We start from the raw sequence: 21,935 nt of genomic DNA on the forward strand, positions 1-21,935 counted from the left end.
GGGTTAGGTGGTATCTCAATGAGGTTTTGATTTGCATTTCTCTGATGATCAGTGAGGCTGAGCACTTTTTCATGTGTCTGTTGGCTGCCCGTATCTCTTCTTTTGAGAAGTGTCTATTCATGTCTATTGCCCACTTTTTAATGGAGCTGTTTTTTCCTTTTGGCACATTTGAGTTCCCTGTAGATCCTGGACATTAGGCCTTTGTCAGATATTCAGTTGGCAAATATTTTTTCCCATTCTGTGGGCTGTCTCCCCGCTCTCTTCATTGCTTATTTTGCTTTGCAAAAGCTTGTCAATTTGATGAGGCCCCACTTGTCTGTCTTATCTCTAATGGCATGGGTATTTGCAGTTTTGATCAGGAATTGGTTGCCAGTTGCCAGTTCCGATTTCCATAAGGGTGTCTCCTACTCCTGTGTTTTCTAAGGTCTTATAGTTTGAGGTTTTATGTTCAGGTTTTTGATACATTTAGATTTTAAACACAGAGTACTTTGAAGGTGACTGAAGTTTAAAAATGTAAGAGTAAATACACAATTTTTATAAATTATGGGTTTTTTTGGGGTCCCCCCTTGTATATGAAGTAGCATCCAGAAGAGCAGGCCAAGGAAAAAGAGGTAGTAGACACTGATTTTTAAGAAATCCAATGTGCTGAGACCACTTCTAATGCATCCAGATGGTAGTGAAAGGCAACAAGAAGGTGAAGCACTGGACCCGAACTACAACTGCTGTATCTTAGGTAATACAAAAAGCCTAGGCCCAGAGACAGGAGATCCCTAGCAGATTGTAGTTTTTTTGAGGACATACTTCTTATGCCCTATGATGAAGCCCTGATGTTCAATTTCTATTTTTTGTGAAACAGAGCTAGTGAGCAATGGACTCTGGAAGAATGGCGTGGTCAGCAGGAATTGGGTGAACTGAGGCAAATAAGTGATAAAATGGAGCAAGTTCAGTGAGTATACAGAAACTGTAAGCTGAAGCATAGTCAGGTAAACTATTCAGCAGCCCAAATCATCTAAAAAGATGGAGCAAAAATAGAGTGAAATGAAACTAAAACTCAAGTTTAGCACAGAGCTAACAGAAGAGAAACAGACATCATGTACCAGAAACCCAACCTCACAATCGAGGAGGCCTGCCTCAGCTTTTCTCCTTGAGTGGGAATAAACAAGCTTCCTTGGGAACAGCCAAGCTGCCACCTGTGACTGAGAACAAATATCTGGAAGATCTGCTGCAAAGAAACTTGCCACACAAGGCAGGAAGAGAAGCAGCATCTCCATCCAAGCCCTGGCACAGCTCAACAGTAGGGAGGTACATGAGAGAGGAAAATGACTTCATTTACACTTTTTTTTTAAAGAAATCGCTTTCTTAAAACCATGAGTGATATACACAGTAAAATCAGAAATTTCTGAAGTACTCAGTGAAAATGGGGGAGGGGGAGGTTACATAAGATCTGCTATTAACTCTAAAATCTAAAAAACAATCAGTTGACAATTTTATTCTACTGAAAAAAATGTTAAAATTTACTAAAATCATTAAACAAGTTCAGCGCAAAGGCTTCATAAGCATAAAGTTTAAGTGAACATTTATGATTATAAAAGTTATAAATCCACAGTTAGGCTATTTGGTAGCAACGCCAGAGATACAAATATTTCTTAAAAGAAAACATTCACCTAAAATTATAAACAAAAATGAGTCTAAACATTGACAAACATGCCTCACTTAATTGATATAATGCTATTGTTGTTATTTCTTTTTTTCCCCCTTTCTTTCTTTCTTTCTTTTTTTTTTTTTTTGAGAGACAGGGTCTTATTATGTTGCCTAAGCTGGCCTCAAACTCCTGGGCTCAAGCAGTCCTCCTGCCTCAGTCTCCCAAATAGCTGGACTACAGGCAAGTGTCACCATACCCAGAAATTCTCATCTAAAACATAATTACTTTTTAGAAGCTAATTTTACACCATATTTATGCTGCCTTTTTAAATACTAACATGGCCATCAAATAAAATCAATCCACAACTAAAAGGATATGCAATTCTAATTATCACATAAAGAAACTTTTATTAACATTAAGAGTTAACATAATAGAATCAACCTGTGTCCATCAACGAATGTAAAGAAAGTGTATATATAGGTACACAATGGAATATGATCCAATCTTAAAAAGAAGGAAATCCTGTCACTTGTGACAACATGGATGAACCTGGAAGATATTATGTTAAGTGAAATAAGTCAGGCAAGGAAAGACAAATACTACATGAACTCACTTATATGTGGAATCTAAAAAGTCAAACTTGCCGGCATGATGGCTCATGCCTGTAAGCCTAGCACTTTGGGAGGCCAAGGAAGAATTGTTTGAGCCCAGGAGTTTGAGACCAGCCTGGGCAACATAGCAAAACCTTGTCTCTACAAAAAAAAAAAAAAAAATTAGCCAGGCATGACGGCGCTTGCCTGTAGTCCCAGTTACTCAGGAGGCTGAGAAGGGAGGATTGCTTGAACTCACGAGTTTGAGGTTGCGGTGAGCCATGATTGTGCCACTGCACTCCAGTCTGTGCAGCAAAGTGAGATTATGACTCAAAAGCAAAAACAAGCAAACAAACAAAAAAAGTCCATAAAAAAATCAAACTTATAAAAACAGGGAGTAAAATGGTAGTTACCAGAGGCTGGAGGGATCAGGGAGAAGTTGATTAAAGCACCAACATAAGATTTCAGTTAGACAAGAGGAACAAGTTCAAGAGATGTACTGTACATCGTGATGACTATAGTTAATAACAATGTATTATGCACTTGAAAATGACAAAAATGATAAGTATGTGAAGTAATTCATATTTTTAAAATTTATTTTAGAGTTGTGGGATACATGTGTAAGCATATTTTAAATAGCTTGTTTTAGTCATTCCACAGTATTACACATGTGAAAATATCATGTTGAATACCATAAATATATCTAATTTTTACCTGTCAATTAAAATAAATTTTAAAAAGAGCATATAGTAGTAATGATTGCACAGCACTGTGAATGTAATTAATGCCACTAAATTGTATACTCACAAATGGCAAATTTTATATTATACATATTTTACCACAACAAAAAAAAATATGAATGAGGGGGAAAAAAGAAGAGTGAGTTAGTGTATTTTGAAATTATGTATCTGTTGTATATAGTCAGTTCACTATTTTTTGGCACTCAGATAATTCACACTGTATAAGACTAAAATATTCCAGTTAAAAGTCTTTACCAGAATTTCCATTTCAAAGTGAACCATACAACCAAAATTCTAAAGTAAAAAGTTCAAACAGCTGGATGTTAAATGGTCTCACAATTCTATTACTACTATTCCTTGAAGTTTTTAACTCAACAATCAGGCAATAAGAACATTTTAAAAATCTAAGTTGTTTCTTAAATCAAAATTAAATGAAAAACCCAATTTATCTAATGAACACAGATAATTTTGGAATTCAAAAATCACTCAACATATTTAAATGATCATAATGCAACTAACCTTTTTTTTCCTCAGCAATCGTTCTCTGAACGTATTAGTGATAAATCCCCTTGGACCAGCAAACCGTAAACGCTGATACTTAGCCTGAATGTACATGCTCTTCCGTACCAGGCCTGATTTATTATGGGGCTGGAATCTGCTCCCTCTAAAGTTGCTCTGTAAAGGAAAAAAAAAAATTAAATGTTAAAACTACAGCTTCCAAGTCTACTTTATTAGTACAACAGATGAAAAAATGTCTGGTACTTAGAGCTGCCCTTGAGATTATAGATTACTAAAAGAGAAGAGGGTGAAGGTGATAACATAGTACGTTTTCCTTATACTAGCTTCCAAACTTATACTAATATTTTAAAAAATATATCTTTATTATGCATCAAATCAATTTTTAAAGAGTTAAAAGAATTTGAAATTAATTCTTGAAATTAATCATGTTAACAAAATACAATTCTCAAAACCTCTAATGAGCTAAAATTATTCTTCTGATTCATAATGAAATATATCAAATCCAGACATTAATTATCAATATCCATCTAAGAATCAAAAACTCTTTCAACTTAATTCCTGTCAATACCTTCAAACCAATCGTTCTCTTTCACAAAAAACACATTACTTAAAAAGAACATCTCCTAGCCTGCATACCATTCAGTATTTCAGTAGACATAAGAGGACCATGAATATTTGTGTATTTCCCATGTGGCTGAGAAGAAGAATAGTCCCTTAATAATTTGCTGCTGGGAGTGGGAGAAGGAAGGAGTCCTCAATTTTGTCAATCATGAACCAATCCTCTCTAAAACTTCCCAAACAATTCTCCCAACCCTCCCTCCCTCACTCCTCCATATCACACATTCCTAATGCTCGCCTGCATTTTCAGGCATTCTCCTAGAATAATCTAAAACAGATGGGAGAAGTGACACAAAGGTTTATAGATGAAGTCTCTCTCCTAAGTCTTCAAACCTTGGTTACCTGCCAACTCATTAAACTCTTGACTACGAAAAGGATTTTTCCCCAAAAAACCATTCAATTAAATTCTCCTATAGAAAATAAATGTCAAGTCACATGGAAAAAAAAAAAAACCTAGGTAAAATTATGCTTTTAACAAGATGAGTTCAGCATAAATTGAATATTGGGAGATCTAACCAAGAAGTCACGAGAAGATACGGTAGAGAAGGAAAGACTTTGGTGACCCCACATGCTTTCTCAGGCAGAGTTAACTATAAAACTATTTTGAAATTATTTAACAAAATTCATACCTAATACTACAAAAAAGGTACAAAGACTCAACAGAGGCTGACAACTTAGTAGAGACATCAAGTATGAGCATCTGACAGGCAGCTAGTCCTGGTTTTGTCAACAGGAATCTCTACCAAGAGCCAAGAAAAGGCCTCTCCAAGCTTGAAAAGCACAAAAGAACATTTAGTTTTAATGGCACAGGCAGAAAATCTTATTCTTTCATCTCTCCTTACCGCTCAAGAGTTAAGGGCTCAACCAGTGTTCATTTATTAGGCAGTGACAAGGGTCAGAATAAAAGTTGCAAATTCTGTACCTTGAAAACAACAGCCATTGCATACTATATTTATTCCCAAATGTGTTCTTTTTAAAATAAAATCAAAATTTTACTCAGAAGATTGGCATACATCAGAGATAAATATTATTAACTGCTAATTTGTTTTCATCATCTCAAATTTTTCAAGCAAATGCTTACAGTATAAAGGAAAATAATAACCTAGTTATATGTAAATATTTAATCACAAAGTTGCATGGAGAGAGTTTTGTTTTTAAATCAAATTCTTTCTTTGCTCTGAATAAAAAACACCCAAGTCACATCCCAACTACTACGTGACCAAGGTCCAATCAAATGGACCTGATAGCAGGCACTTTTGGAATGTTTCGGGGAAGAGTTTACAATTTGTAAACTATTAAGGCTAAAAAGAGAAGCTAAAATTACAGAAACAAACAAAAACACATTCAGTTTATAGAAAGTTAAGGTCTGAATAAAACTTACACCCCTATAGTAAAGACATCAAAGAGGAAAGATTCCCTCAACATGAAGAGCTCAACAATAACCACTCTTAAACAAATTATTGTAAGATTAAACACATTATTTGCCTCCAAGGAAGTCAGTAACATCGTCTGCACACACTGCAATGGCTGCATTAAATAAAAGCCCTCTTGGCGGGGCTCGTTGGCTCAGCCTGTATGTAATCCCAGCACTTTGGGAGACTGAGGCGAGTGGACTGCCTGAGCCCGAGGGTTCGAGACCAGCCTGGGCAACTTGGCAAGACCTCGTCTCTACAATAAATCAAAAACTCGCTGTGCATTGTAGCGTGCGCCTGTAGTTCCGGCTACTTGGATGGCTGAGGTGGAAGGATTGCTGGAGCCCAGCAGGTCGATGCTGGGGTGGCCGTGGGTGTGACCCCACACTCCAGCCTGGGCGACAGAGTGAGACTCCAATTAAAAAAAAACACAGCCAGGCTCGGTGGCTCAGCCTGTAATCCCGCGCCTTTGGGAGGCTGAGGTGAGTGGATTGCCTGAGCCCGCGGGTTAGAAACCCGCCTGGGCAGCAAGACCTCATCTCTACAATAAATCAAAAAATCAGCCGGGTGTGGTAGCGCATGCCTGTAATTCCGGCTACCCGGAAGGCTGAGGCGGAAGGATTGCTGGAGCCCAGCAGGTCGAGGCTGCGGTGGCCGGGAGCGGCCACTGCACTCCAGTCTGGGCGACAGAGTGAGACTCCAACTCAAAAAAAAAAAAAAAAAAAAAACCCAAACAAAACAATAAATAAAAGCCCTCTTAAACACTACTTGTTTCCCCTTTGATAATAAAATTCAGACCAACTAGCAACGGAGACAATGCCAGAAGGAAAAGATATTGAGGCTTAGTCAAGTGAGTTGCTGCTGGAGCTGCTGTTGTTTTATTAAAAGGAAACAGTGGAAGGGAGAACTGGCTGCAAAACACAGAGCATCCAAAGTAGTAAGCTACTAATTTAGAGAAAGCCACAATGTGTGTTATACTGAATTATGGCTTTAAAATTAGGGTCTTGATTTTGTTTAGACAAAACAAATGTTTCTGTTTACAATGTTTAGACATCTAAATAGAACATGTACAGTTTTTAGGTTCTATGATAATTTTCAAAGTCTTATCCATAGGAATAGATTTTAATCTTTTTGAAATTCAGTGTTTGGTTTATTTTATTTAAGTTCCATCCTCAGACTACTTAATATCAGGAAACAGATTAATAGACAATATTGGATAAACAAATGTACAAATGGTATATTACAGTGGAGTAGTTATAAAAACTAAATAGATTCCTCTTTTCACAATTATTTTAGAAATGAATATATCGTATACAAAAAAGTATTTACACCAGGACTATTTTTTCAATTATCTTCTTAAGGCTACAGAAAATTTCAGGTAAGACAATTAGAATAAGACATTAATTCTGTTAAGACTATTTACACAAACTTGATTTGCTTGAAGAGCTAATCTTCAGATAGACATGGTCCATTTCTGCTTATCTAATAAGCTGAAGTCTTTCTGGCTTTGAGTGAGTCCAATTCATATAAAAAGTAAATTTTAACAAAGTATTTCCTTTTCTTAGTAAGTATTATTTCTTAAAAAAAAAAAAAGGAAGCCCTTATTTCTTCCCAATGTTTTACTATAAAGAATTATATACTTCTAAGCAGTCACATACTGTCACACAACTTTAAATGATTGGTCAAGAGGAAAAATTATTACATATATTTTGAAAACAATGTCAAAAAAATTAATGTTAATCTTTCCTTAAGGAAAATAAGTAACAGGAAATAAATTTTATAATGATCTTAGAAAACTACTATAATATATATACTATAAACTATATCTAACCAATGAGAAGTTCAGTATGTAGAAAGCATTTAGATCTGCAAGTTCATCTATACTGTATACAAGTACTGAAGACATCACATTTTCAGTTGACGTGATGCCTCACTACTCAAGAGATCAAAAGATGGTATCAACATGTTTATATATTCTATAGCCATTTGAAAACTTCATGCCACACGTTCTTAGGCATACAAACCATTGGCTAAACATGTAATCTATGCAATACCTACAAATTATGTTACTTCCATTAAATAAAATCTTTCAACATTTATAAATTTTGACTTTCAAGAACTCAAGTATTAACAGAAGATCACTCAACTACTCTTCTAGTCTATGGTTTGGGGATAGTTTATACGAATTTTCTGCAGATACTAACTTCCTCCTAATAAGATAACTACTACATCAAACGAGTCTGCTACTTTCACACAAAGAGCTCAAATTCTTCCCTTTTTTGGCTGGGGTAGAGGAGACAACATGAGTGAAAAATATGATTCAAGTGAATATCACAAATAAGTAATTCAGTCAAAATAGATATTAAAAGCACCTCAACTTTTGAGAGCAAGGAGATAGACATATCGTACCTTGTACTATAATTCGTATTCCACATGTTTGGGGGATGAAGTATCCTAGATAACCAAATACTTTAGTTGATTAAAAACTATCATTTTTATCAGATAGAGATGCACAAATAATCAGAATGTGATTAAATATACTTTAACAAAACTGTCTGGACCAGAATCTTTCTGTGATAATCCAGAAGGCCTATGGGCAGAGTTTTTTCAATCTGTGAATCCTGGAGAAAGCTCTATAGCTTTGCACTTACATCTTAGAGGAAAAGGTGCTGGCTTAAAGGAAGGGCCTGCAACCTAGCCTGTCTCTTCACCTAGAGTCACTCTACCTGTATCTGTTTCATGTATCTGTGTTTCCATGATGTATCTGAAAAAGGTTTCTGCTGGTAAAAATATATATATTGAAGATTAAGTCCTGAGGAAAGAGTCATCATTAAACTGATTATAGTTTACTATAAAGGTCTAGAAATACTAATTTATAGCTACTATTTGAAAGCATATTATAAAAAACAGCTTTTAATTTACTAACACTTAGAATATTATGTCCAAAGCATAAAAGCAAAGCTAGCATTAAATGGAAAACAACACTCAATACCTTAAAAGGTCTTTTAAAGCCTCTTGTGTTTTGATGGTTTCCCTCAACTCCAAATGGTTTGTGAGTGATGATGTCTTTTCTCTGCATAGTATAATTCTGCATGAAAAAAGGTATTAGTATGGGTTAAAATAGTTTGTTTTACCATTTAAAAAATCCCATGTTTTAAATGTATCAGGTTAAGAACATAAAGCAGGGAGCAGCAAGCTTAGCTGCAGGAACCATACATATCTCTCTCTTTCACATGGCCCATGCTAGTTTGTGAGGAGCCAGTTTTATTTCTGCCTGTGACAAGTGGAAAAAATACTCCTGAATAACACAAGGGTCTAGAAAATAAACTAGAAATCTAGAATTTATTCAGGAGACAAAGAAACCCATTACCATTAGAAGTTGCTAACAGGGCCAGGCTCAGTAGCTTAGCCTGTAATCCCAGTATTCTGGAAGGCCAAAGTGAGTGAATCGCCTGAGCCCGTGGGTTTGAGACGAGCCTGGGCAACTTGGCGAGACCTCATCTTTACAATAAATAAAAAATTAGCCGGGTGTGGTAGCACATGCCTGTAGTTCCGGCTACTTGGAAGGCTGAGGCAGCAGGATCGCTGGAGCCCAACAGGTCGATGCTGGGGTGACCATGAGCATGCCACTGCACTCCAGCCTGGGCTATGGAGTGAGACTTTGACTCAAAAAAAAAAAGAAAAGAAAAATGGTGTTAACAGGCTTCTACTGCCTGCAAAAAAAAATAAATAAATAAATTCTCAATACTACAGGAGCAGGTTTTGCTGATTCAGATAACTGATTTGAGACGATTCTCCTGCCATGGCTAGAAAAATATCAGAAATAACATTAGCAAGTCTGTAACTACAAAGCCCCCGAATCCTCTGGTGAAAACAGAAAAGAAGGGGCCCTTCTCAAGATGGCTTCCTTTTTCTAAAATAAACAGTCTCAAAAGCTTCTTTTGATTCTATTTTCTATGGAATCTGGCCAGGGAGAGAACTGTACTAGGCAACTGCTGATCTGGCTTCCAGTGATCCTCAACCAATGATCCCTCCCTTCGAAGGTGGGATGGACCTAGTAACTTGCTTCTTGCAAAAAGAATAAGGTGGTGGGATGTTACTTATTAACTTAGGTTACAAACAGAATCCGGCATCCATCTTTCTAACCATCACTTGCTTGCTCTTATGGAAGCCAGCTGCCATTGTGTGAGCTGTCCTATAAAAAGGCAAATTTTCAAAACAGAAAGCAGATTAGTGGTTTGCTGGGGGTGGGAACAGAAAATAACGAAACAGGCATGAGGGCTCTTATTGGGTAATAAAAATACTGGACTATGGTGATGGTTACACATCTTGGTAGATTTACTAAAAATCATTAAACTGTACACCTAAAATGGATGACATTTTATTGTGTGTAAAGTATGTCTTAATAAAGTTGTTCCAAAAACAAACTTAAGAAGCCTAGTGCTATAATAAATCCAATAAAATCCTACTAAATCAAATAAGAGATGAACATTTCTTCTGTTATAATAACTTTAAGCCTTATCTGAATCTTATAACATGTACTTAATGAACAGTTATAAACATTATAATATTGGTGATCCCTGTACATGTATATTTGAGAAGAAGAATGCAAAAAATGAAAATTTTATAACTGCAATCTTACCATGTAAGGTTTCTGAATAAATTTTCTAAAATTCGATTTTATAAAATGTGTAGGTTTTTGGAATCTATCAGCATGAGTATTCTTCACCTTTGGAAAACTGGAATGCTGATCACCCCTAATAAAATGAAAGAGAAAATGAGAACCTTTTATTAGTCTACCTTTTTCTAATACATAAACAAGAAAATTAAACAGCCCTTTGATAATTAAAGTAGCACAACAGTAAAATCTCAATGAGCTATCACTACTAAAATTACAAATGATAGTCAGCAGGGCTAAAACTCATTTTTCAACAAATATCATTTAGCTAAGTTGGAAGTTAGCAATAAAGGAAAACCAATATTCCTTGGACCAGAGTTCTCAATCTGGAGTTCAAGGACAGGCTTCTGGGACTGTAACTTCCTGAAACCACACATGAAATGTACGTTTTCTGAGGAAAGAGAATCTGAACTTTTGGCAGCACTGCCCCTTCCTGCCCCTTGCTGGTAGACTCTTACTGGTAGAAGCACAGTGGCTCATGATCCAGTCTATTCTTTAGAGGCCAGGTGTGGTGACTGGTTCAGGGTCCCCTCACTGGCAGAGCTGAGGCCTTCTGATACTACAGGGCCATAGCAGCAAAGGACACGCTCCCCTCTTCCATCATTGCGAAGTCCTGGGGCCACCAAGGCTCTTCCCAGGCAGGCTTATCTGGGAGGGAGGTCCTTTCTTGGGCTTTTCCTCTGATCCCCAAAGTCTCATTTCCAATAGCCCTTGGGTATTCTTCTCCTTGTCACATCCTTCATTTCCCCACAATGCTCCTCAGACCCTTTCTGTGTCTTCTGCAGGCCCTGCTCCATGGTGAACTAACTGCTCCCTGCTCAGCCCTGTTTCAGTCCCTCTCATGGATTCCCCACTGGCATCAGGAAAAAAACCACACTCCTCATCTTCACCCCAAGGCCCTTCCAGCTCTGGGCCTTGCTGCCTTGCTCCAATCACCCCGACACACACACTGAGTTTTGGGAATATTTAAGTACATGTGATTCCTGACATACAACAATCTCTCCTGCTTCTACACCTTTGCATGTGCAGTTCCTTCTGTGATCATTTCCTTCCATTTAGATTCACTTCTAGATTCATCTGTAACTCTTCTGGGAAGGCTTTCCTAAATCCCTCTGAGGTGGACTAGGTACTTCCTGCTACGTGCGCATGTAGCATTTTTGGGTTTTAACAGCTATCACTCTGTGACTGAACCTCTGGAGTATCTGTCTGCTTAATCAAACAAGCTGTGATTCCTTCAGAGGAGGCACTACGTGTTGTGGCTCCAGTTCTGACCCAGAAACCAACATGAAACAAACACTTAGGGTTTTTTGATTTGTTAAATACTCCCATGTTCTGTCAAAATGGCTCATAAATAGTAAGAGTAGAGTGTGCAAAGCTGTATATTGAGAACAATTTCAATTATATAAAATACACACATAAGTGCCCAGAAAAAACACATAACAAGAAATGTACTAAATGTTAACAGTGGTTATCTCTGACTGGTAAAATTAGGAATGCCTTATATTTTTCCAAATGATTGCCATTAGTGTGTGTGACTACTTCTATAAACAAAACAGTAGATTTTAAAAAATTCTCTATGTAAAGTATAGATCTGATAAGGAAGTAGTATCCAGAAAATGTAAAGAGTTCTTACACCACAACAATAAAAAGACTTTGATTTAAAATTGGGCAAAAGATTTGAATAGACATTTCTCCAAAGAAGACATACCAATGGCCAATAAATGCATGAAAAGACGCTCAACATCATTAGCCATTAGGGAAATGCAAAACAAAACCACAGTGAGATACCACTTTACACACACTAGGAAGGCTATAATAAAAAAGATGACAATACCAATGTTCATAACAGCACAATTCATAACAGCTAAAAGATGGAAACAACACAAATGTCCATAAACAGAAAATGGATAAAGTGTGGCAAAACCATACAATGAAATATTATTCAGCCTTAAAAAGGAATACATTTCTTTTTTAAAAAGAAATGAAATTCTGACACACAATACAATATGGATTAACCTTGAAAACATTATTCTAAGTGAAAGAAGCTAGACACAAAAGGACAAACATTGTTTGATTCTACTTATATGAAATATCTAGAACAGGTAGTTATAGACAGAAAGAATAGAGGTGACCAGAGACGGAGGGGAGGAGAGAATGTGGAATTATTGTATAATGGGTACAGAACTGCTAGGCTCGGGTGATCCTTCCACCTCAGTTTTCCAAGTAGCTGGAACTACAGGCGCACACTACCACTCCTGGCTAATTTTTTGATATATTGTAGAGATGAGGTCTAGTGAAGATGAGCCCAGCCTGGTCGCGAACCCGTGGGCTCAGGCAATCCTCTCACCTTGGCCTCCCAAAGTGCTGGGATTACAGGTTTGAGCCACCATCCCCAGCCTATTATATATATATATATTTTACCACAATAAAAAAATTTAAAATATTTTGCTATTTGATTTTTGATGAGGCAAATGAATGCCAAGTTAAAGAATCTATTTCCTAGCCTCCCTGCAACTAGGCATGACCACAGGACTAAATTTTGGCCAATAATTCTAAGGTATCATGTGTACATTTTAGGAAGTCTTTAAAAGAAAGGCTAGAATGAGGACAAGATGATTACAGCACAAATACCCATCTTAGATCATGAGACAGATGCTAGACAGGGGTATGGAAGGAGCAAGAGCTCAGCAGCTCAGTTCCCTGCTGGGCCCACTACATGCCACCCTAGCATGCAGACTTCCTACTAATCTCTCTCTCTCTCTTTTTTAGAAAGAGATACATTTTGCTCTAGCTCTTACAGTCTATTCTCCACCCAGCAACTAGAGAGATCCTTTCAAATTTTAAGTCAGATTATATCTCTTTTCTGGGTGGAACCTCAAATGTTTCCTAATTTCACCCAGAGTAAAATACAAAATCTTCAAGTCCTTCAGTATTCCAAAGCCTTTCATGACTTGGCCTCATCTGCTAACTACCTCCCTTTTCCACCCTATTGCAACCCCACTTTTTTCTTTTCTGTTCCTTAAAAAACAGCAAGCATACTTCTGACTCAGGGTCTTTGCATTTACTGTTCTCTCTCTTGAAATACTATCCCTTCACATAACCCAAGATTAACTCCCTCACGCAATTTACAACCCTGATAAATGGTGTTTTATTTTGTTTTTGAGTCAGAGTCTCACTCTATGCCTAGGCTGGAGTGCAGTGGCACACTCATGGCTACTGCAACCTGCTGGGCTCAGGCAATCCTTCCGTCTCTGTCTTCCAAGTAGCTGGAACTACAGGTGCACACCACACACCCAGCTAATTTATTAATTTATTTTAGAGATGAGGCCTCACCAAGTTGCCCAGGCGGGTCTGGAACCCCTGGATTCAGGCAATCCTCTCGCCTCAGGCTCCCAAAGTGCTAGGATTACAGGTGTGAACCATTGTGCTCGGCTAACCCTGATAAATGTTTTTCAAAGTCTTAATTGCACTCCTTGACCACCTTAAATAAAATCATATCACACATATCACTCTTTCCTATTATATCTCCTCTTCTGCCTTATTTTCACCTACCACTCAAATAACATATATTTATTTTCTTTCTTCTACCATTAAATTTTAGCAGCATGACAACCAGGGCTTTGTGTACAGTTTTTCACTCTATTCCCAGTCCTTAAACAGCAATTAGAACAAAGAACTTAATATATAAACATTTGTTGACTATATGAATAAAAGATCCTTATGAAGTTTTTACTCTGTTCAGTATAGGTTATGATTGCTACAATAGCAAGAATAAAAACTGATGTTTCCCCATAAGCTACCTAGTTAGAAAGAAAGTCTTGATATCTTCTCAGAGTCCAATGATACTATTTTTAAGGTCCTTTATCAAACACACTCCATACTTATATAACATACCAGATCAATTATATTATAGAAAACTCAGCAACACTGGCTAGAAAAGGGAGAAATAGTGTGCCAGGAGAAGACATGGAGACATCAGGGTAAGAGACTGGTCAGAAGTGGGAGCAAATACAGATGGTCCCCAACTTAAAATGGTTCAACTTACAATTTTTCAACTTTACAATGGGTTTATCAGTATATCACTCATCTTTAAGTTGAGCATATGTAGAGAATGGCAGGGTCTTAGAGAGATTCCATAAATATCCCCAAGCATTAGGCTTGCTTGTGAAAGATTCTAAGGCTTCAGGGAATAGGGAGTAGTAATCAAGATCTAAACGTCTACTCTTTTGGAAAGTTTTTATTTAACAAATATGAACTGAGCTCAAGACAGTGGGGATACAATGGTGAGCAAACATAGATACAGAGCCTACATAAACTTTTTATGGAAAAACCATACAGGTGAGAAACCATCATATCCTATGATTTATCATGATTTGTCATGTTTCATTTCTTCTGAATTTCTATGGAAACTAGACTGACTTGATTTTAAAAGTTCATGTAAAAATAGGAGGCCATTTTTGATCAACTAAATTTCAAAGATAAAGGGATAAAAGAAAATGTTTTTGTTTTAATAAGGAAGTTGAATTAGGATAAAGTGAGAGATTAAAGGTTCTATATTTCTTTTTTTAAAAAAGGGTAAACAATAACAAGTGTTGGTGAGAAGGTGAAGAAATTGGACTATTCACACAAAGCTGGTGGGAATGTGAAATAGAGTAGCCACTTTGGAAAACAATCTGGCAGTTCTTCAAAAAGTAAACATAGGCCGGCGCGGTGGCTCATGCCTATAATCCCAGCATTTTGGGAGGCCGAGGTGAGAGGATTGCCTGAGTTCATGGGTTCGAGACCAGCCTGGGCAACTTAGCAAGACCTTATCTCTACAATAAATCAAAAAATTAGCTAGGCTTGGAGGCATGTGCCTGTAATTCCAGTTACTTGGAAGGCTGAGGCGGAAGAATCACCTGAGCCCAGCTGGTCGAGGCTGCAGTGGCCGTGAGCATGCTACTGCACTCCAGTCTCAGCGACAGAGTGAGACTCCTACTAAAAATAAAATAAAATAAAATAAACATAGAGTTACCATCCAACTCATCAATTCCACTCCTAGGTGTATACCAAAGAGAAATGAAAACATGTCTTCACACAAAAACTTGCATACAAATGTTCATAGCACCATTATTCACAGAAGAAAAAAAGTGAGAACTCAAATGTCCACCAACAGGTGAATGAATAAACAAAATATGGTATATCCATACAAAAGACTGTATTACTCAGCCATAGTCAAAATCCTCGTGCCATAACATGAGAGAAATGGGGAGTGATAGCTAATGGGTATGATAGCAATGGGGAGTGATAGCTGATGGGTAGAGGGTTTCCTTTTGGGGTGATATTTAGAATTATACAGTAATGATAGTTGCACAACTCTAAAAACTACTGATTGATTACTTTCAAAGGATGGATTTTATGGTAACAGGTCACTTAAAAAAAATCCTCATGGCTCCACTATGCCACACCAAGTATCCAATATAAATAAAATAATCCAACCGATCCAGTGAAAGACACTTTGTAGGAAGACATCTTGGCATACTACAACACTATCCTCAAAGCTAACATTAATAATGTCGACTAGCTACTCTGCCTTATACTTATCACTTTACTTCATCTTAATCACCATTGTGAGATAAGTGTAATTCTTATCCCTATGTTGCTGAAGAGGAAACAGAGGCTAAGTAACTTTCCCGAAGTCAGCCACATAGTAGGACATAGTAGGACATAGGAGTCTAAGAGTCAGGCACTGAACTCAAGTCTAACTTCAGTGCTCAAGTTCTTAAGAAATCACCTCATACAGTAAAGATATATCCTAAAGCATCATATGGTCTTCATAAAATGCTGATTATCTTCAATCTGTTTTTAAAATCCTGTTTTTTGATACTCTTGGTTTCTTACACTTGCTGAGTCAAGGAAAGCATGACACTTGTATCATTAAGGAGCACAGTCATGCCATGCATTAGCCAAATCATATTAAGAGACTTTGAGCTTTTCACCCAGCAAGGGCCAAGATTTTTACTATTTTATTTTCAATTGTTTTATATGCTTCAACACCTAGTTTCACCATCTTTTAATTAGTCCCAAACTTATTGTCAGAATCAAGTCTAGTTTTAAACAAGCAACTGTGTATCTTGACTAAGACCTCATTAGCCGCAGACTTGACTTAAAAGTCTAGTTGAATACAGTATCTTTTGATACTAAAGATAACGGGAAAATATATTCCCACTTGCTGGAAGACTCAAATACTGTGAGGACTCGAGCAAACTGGAAATCTTGTCTCATTCGATTATACCTCAGCATCATCAGAGTTGCCATAAATTCCACATAGTTTTCAGAAGTAGAGATAAAATGAGGCCAATCTAGACTACTCAGAGCCCCTAAAAAGAAGTACAAGGTTGGGAAAGAAAAATGAGGATCTACTGACAATCTGTTTGCTATACATGACGTAAGTGCTTCACATGTGCTGCCTTGGTTAATACTTGTAACTGCCCTATATCATAAATTGGTTTTGGCATCCATTTACAGATGAAGAGGCTCCAGAGATGAAGCAAATTTGTCCAAGATCAGACAGCTTGTAAACTGAGGGGGAGGAAATTCAAACTTAGGTCTCTTCTGCATTTTCTACTACACCCACTTCTATTTCGTGGACAGACATCCACCAAGAGTTCCAAAAGAGAATTGTACTGACCTCAGAAAAGCTTGTACTACTCAAAGAATATCCCAGAATCCAAAGGGCAGAATGCATCAGGGTTTTAATTAGCTCAAGTCAAATAGTCTTTAAATTTTCTGGTCCTGACTCCTGCTAACATTCAAAAATCAGTTACATCCCTCTTCAGAATTATGAAGACCTCAAATACTCGCCTACCCCCTAAGTTTTGTTATTTAAATCAAACCACATATGATGATCACTGAATAACTTGGAAACATTTACGCAAATTTCACTTAAACATATAAGACAGATTTGAAGGATCAAATCCCTACACTAAGTTGAAAATTATCATCACACAAAAAATTTTAAAAATGGTGAAACCCAGAGCTTCCTGATAACAAGATGTTTTTCATCTACTGATTACCTCTCTGCAGCACTAGCTATGTGAAAAATGTGATCATCTTCATTCTGTAACCGTTCTTTTCTCCTTCTTTCAATGTCATGTCGTAGGTCATTTGGATCTATTATTTTGACCAGAGTCTGAGGAATTTTGACAGAAGACAAACCATTCACATTACTGTTAGTTGCACAAAGATCATTTCTAATAAGAACCTTAATTAAAATTTCTACATAAGTTATCTTATACTCATCTTGCTAATGGTAGTATAAACTGATACAAATATTTTGAGACACAATTGACAATACATAGTCAGAAAAGTTCCTCACATTGAACTAGGAATCCCACTTTTGGGACTCTAACTCAAAGAAAATGCTAACTACCTAAATATATTCAAAATATTATATTTAAAATAACAAAAAATGGAAGCAGCTTAAATTTTTAAAAATTTAGGAGGAAAGAAAGAATGATGAAATAAATTATGGTAAACAGCTCAAAGGAATAACGTATAATAATTTAAATTATGGTAATAAGCCGGGCTCGGTGGCTCAGCCTGTAATCCCGCGCCTTTGGGAGGCTGAGGTGAGTGAACTGCCTGAGCCCACGGGTTAGAGATCCGCCTGGGCAGCGAGACCTCATCTCTACAATAAATAAAAAACTCAGCCGGGTGTGGTAGCACAAGCCTGTAATTCTGGCTACTTGGAAGGCTGAGGCGGAAGGATCGCCAGAGCCCAGCAGGTCAAGGCTGCGGTGGCCGGGAGCGGCCACTGCACTCCAGTCTAGGCGACAGAGTGAGACTCCAACTCATAAAAAAAAAAATTATGGTAATAAAGACTATGTGGAAGTCGACATGGAAAAACACTTATTGAAAAAAGTTAATTAAAACTTAAAAAAACCTATTTAAAAAAAACTTTAAAAATCTGTATCATAAAAGGTCATAAGGCATTCAGAGATTTTTTATACAAAAGGAATATTATTATGGATTAAGTAAAAAGAAAGTAGTATGCAAAACTGCATGCTCTATGACAATATCTATGTTAAAATGCAAGACGTAAGACTGCAAGAAAAGATGATCAAATAATACTTTGTGTTAAATGGTTGAAATATAGATAATTTTTAAAAATTCTCAAATTTCCTATAAGTTAATTATAGTACTTTGATGACTAGAAATTTTCTGAAAAATCATCTATTCAATAAGTTAATTCCCTCCATAAGTTCAATAAAAATTGCAATCATTTCACAAGTTTAAAAATTATTTATATATTCTATCAGGAATGTATTGAAATACCTTCTTTACAAAAACTCTTTACTCTCAATGAATAAATTAACAGTTCTTTTAGAACTTGATATAATTCTTCTAAAACAAGAGCCAGTTTTCTTCCCTCCCTGGCTAGTCAAGATAGTCTTTCTAATTAGCAAAGAAATGAGAGGTGGGAGGGAAGGTGTTGGGTGGGAACCACACACAACACATGAATAAAGAAAATTAGTCCCTTACTTTGCTAGTACATCTTCCACAGAATCTTTCATATATTCTACAGTAAACAGAAGGGTAACATCATATGAAACTTAGCTCCTATGCATTCATTCCATGTACAATTTAAATATATATTCCACATTACTGCTATGAAAAAACAGGCATTGAATATACTTTCTGCAAGCTTTAGAATGTGGAGTTTTGGAATGAATATTAAACACTGTAATTTTGTGTCAAATTTACAAAGTTGTTATCCTTATGGATTATCCCTCCTAGGGATTATTTTTGTCTTTTGTCAGTATTCTCACTCCAATCTGGCTGATAATCAGAATCACTTGGAGAGCTTTTAAAATTTCAAACTCCTGGGTCTCAATCCTTCTTCTTTGTGTACTTTAACTCCCTTTTTCACTTCCAATCATCAATCCCCTTTCCCATTAGCCCCTTTCCCACAGCAAGATAATCTCTCATCAAAAATTGTATTCACCTACCTGTTCTGATTCATATATCATAGTTTGTTTACTCTGAAGTTCGGCCAAAGACATATCTATTCTCCTAAGATAATAAAGACACATTACAATTAAATAATTATGTTATACACTGATGCCTTGATTCTACTACTTCAGAACAGAATTTGAAATAAAGCTGGTATGTTTTGGAGAAAGCAAAAGAAACTTGCTACCAGGTAGTTTCTCCCTTAATATGGCAGTCTCCCCAGATATACATATTCTGTGAATCATATTACAGGCAGCTTCAGTGGTTCTTAAATCACTAGTCTGTGTAAACTCAAACCTTGCTCTGGTGATACACTGCACTCTAATATTGATTCAACTCAGCTCACATGACAGGGTGCACCACCTATTCAAACACATGCCAGCAGAAGAAGACACATATTTTCATCCAGCTGCCCTAGAACAGCCGTTTGTGACCACATGAAGCAGCCCATGATTTCAATGGCTTGACAACTGTATTTCATTCTTCCAGTGATAATCTCAGTAGACAATTACTATAGACAGCAGAATCAAAGTTAGCTAGGTCAATATTTTCAAAGTCCTACACATTTAAACAATGCTAGTCAGAACCTATTCATTCCATCTAAGTGTAGTGGCCCAGTACCTGTGTGGGTTAGCCTTGTTTTTATGTGGAAAATGCAATCCTAGAATCTACAGCAAGCCCACGTGAGCAGGCTCAGAAAGCAGCACCTTCCCAAATCTGTTCTGAGACTTATTCCCATGAGTTAAATGGGTATACAGTAATCAATCATTACCTGTGAATTTCTGGATCTGAATTCAATTTTATTTCATTTATATCTGCATCGTGTATATGTCGCATTGTTGAGAATCGCTCATGTAGAGTAATGCCAAGTGATGGAAAATAGTTTGCTGAAAAAGGAAATAAACAGATTTAACTCAATGTAGAACTAGATCCACTTAAAAGATCATATGTAAGCACAGGAAGAAGGGACTACAAAAAAATCCAACCTGTTTTCTCAAGAAAATATGTGGGACCCAAACTCATTTCGCAGACTAATTTATAGTACTCACATGCTTTCCCAAGCCCAAGCAAGAGTAAAAACACCTGATTTATGAATCCAAGGATTTTCTTCCTATCTGACCGGCCTGCTTACTGGTCCAAGGAAAAGAGACAGTGGCTCTCTCAAAACAAGGACCTTTCTTCTCCAAGGTAAGACCATACTATATCTGGGAAGCAAAGGTGGCACAGAGCTTCACAGTTGAATGAAAATAAAAATTAACTCCAAAACCAAGCCTGAAACATCAAAATAATTCTAAACAAATGCTAAATGTTATGTTTACATATCACAAGAAGGCCTTCTACTGCCATTTTAGTTTAATTAATATGAACTGAAATCCATGAAAACATTCTGAAATCAGCTATGCTACACATTTTTAATAGGATATAGAGAAAGAGAATACACTTGACCCATCAGAATGCTACTTAAACAACCCTTTTTCCTAATTTGTTGTTCCTGTTCTGGGACAATCTCCTGAATTTTTCTGCAATACCAGCTCAATTTCTGCCAAGAGTCACACTTCCTTTGGGTGAGAGGGGCTGGAGCTAAAAAGGTGAACTGTTTCAGACAAACTATGTGCTATCGAAGTAAATACATGCCTTAGTTTGAGGGACGCAGAGAAAATAATTCATTTCCAAAATATGTTTTATGAAGGTAAGAAAGATTAATGCCATTATCTAGTAAGAAGTAAAAAATGAAATATTTGAAATTCTTGAAGGCCTCCAGGTTATAATACCCACAATTGCCTTATTCATGCAGCATCACTGGGGAAAGTTGTTCTACATCACTGAATTTTCCAATTAATGGAAATTTGCCAGAAGCAGAAACAAAACAATTTAATGCAAATCATTAAAGAATGTATTATGCAACTCCCAGCCATGAAGAATGCCCAAGCAAACTGGAATCTTTCACTGATAACTCAGCATCATCCTTAAGGCACAAAGTTCCAGTAATGCCCTCAGTGGACTTTAAGAATACCACAAAATGACCTAAGGTTCCCGACTTCTTGAGTTTCCTGCCTGTTTTCTGTTGCTTCTTCCTCGCTGTTATGCTATCAGTTATTGTTTCTTGCTCTCAGTATGTATTCCTGTCCTTTCCAACAGCTGGCCTCTCCCTTTCTAACTTGCAATTTCTATTCTGCTAACAGTTGAAGCACAAAGTTATTGGAACTATGTATAAGGAACATCTAGATTTGAATGAATGCCTGATATTCTCTCCAAAAGACTTCCTAATTCATGATCTAACTTAAATATCAATTACTATTAAGCTATAGTGCAGGTGTTTAGTTTACCTGTATCTTGTGAAAAGTTAGTACATTATTTTTGTGTTATCCCTAATGTATGTGCAAAATATACCAACCTTTAACTTGATGGATTATTGTTATGATTTCCTGAGCAAATTCTCCTGTAGGTTTGTTTTCAGTATTCTGAGTTGAGTCAAGATGTTCAAACACTGGATGAAAGTTCTCACTTTTCCTGCCAACAGCAACCAAATCATGTGACATCTGTCTCTCTGTGGAATAGCTAGAAGCAACCCTAGAATAATTTGCAAATGTTTAACTAAATTTGAAACTATTTTGCTGAGAAAAAAACTTATAAAATTAAGATACCTATAAAACTAAAAAGCTGTTTATCTTTTCTTATAATTAAGGCACTAAATAATATGCCATAAAACACGTACAATAACAAGTAGGAGAAAATAGCTAT

At 36.7% G+C, this 21,935-nt stretch overlaps 1 protein-coding gene across 2 annotated transcripts in view; it reads right to left on the reverse strand.

Annotated features, from left to right (window-relative positions):
• The window catches only part of BCLAF3 (BCLAF1 and THRAP3 family member 3), a 46,323-nt gene that overhangs the window by 10,279 nt on the left and 14,109 nt on the right, over window positions 1-21,935 (reverse strand). Inside the window, exons 4-10 of one of the 2 annotated variants that reach the window (XM_008063346.1) lie at window positions 21,589-21,704; window positions 19,966-20,080; window positions 19,190-19,253; window positions 17,255-17,370; window positions 10,164-10,278; window positions 8,514-8,609; window positions 3,492-3,647 (exon numbers count right to left, since the gene is read on the reverse strand). In XM_008063346.1, coding sequence (XP_008061537.1) covers window positions 3,492-3,647; window positions 8,514-8,609; window positions 10,164-10,278; window positions 17,255-17,370; window positions 19,190-19,253; window positions 19,966-20,080; window positions 21,589-21,704 — 778 coding nt within the window. Of the gene's footprint in view, window positions 1-3,491; window positions 3,648-8,513; window positions 8,610-10,163; window positions 10,279-17,254; window positions 17,371-19,189; window positions 19,254-19,965; window positions 20,081-21,588; window positions 21,765-21,935 lie in introns of both variants that reach the window. The other variant, XM_021715169.1, reaches the window with a different exon arrangement.

Source organism: Carlito syrichta, unplaced genomic scaffold (assembly GCF_000164805.1).
Source record: "Carlito syrichta isolate Samal-C Ts95f unplaced genomic scaffold, Tarsius_syrichta-2.0.1 Scaffold306767, whole genome shotgun sequence".
Classification (NCBI taxonomy): domain Eukaryota; kingdom Metazoa; phylum Chordata; class Mammalia; order Primates; family Tarsiidae; genus Carlito; species Carlito syrichta.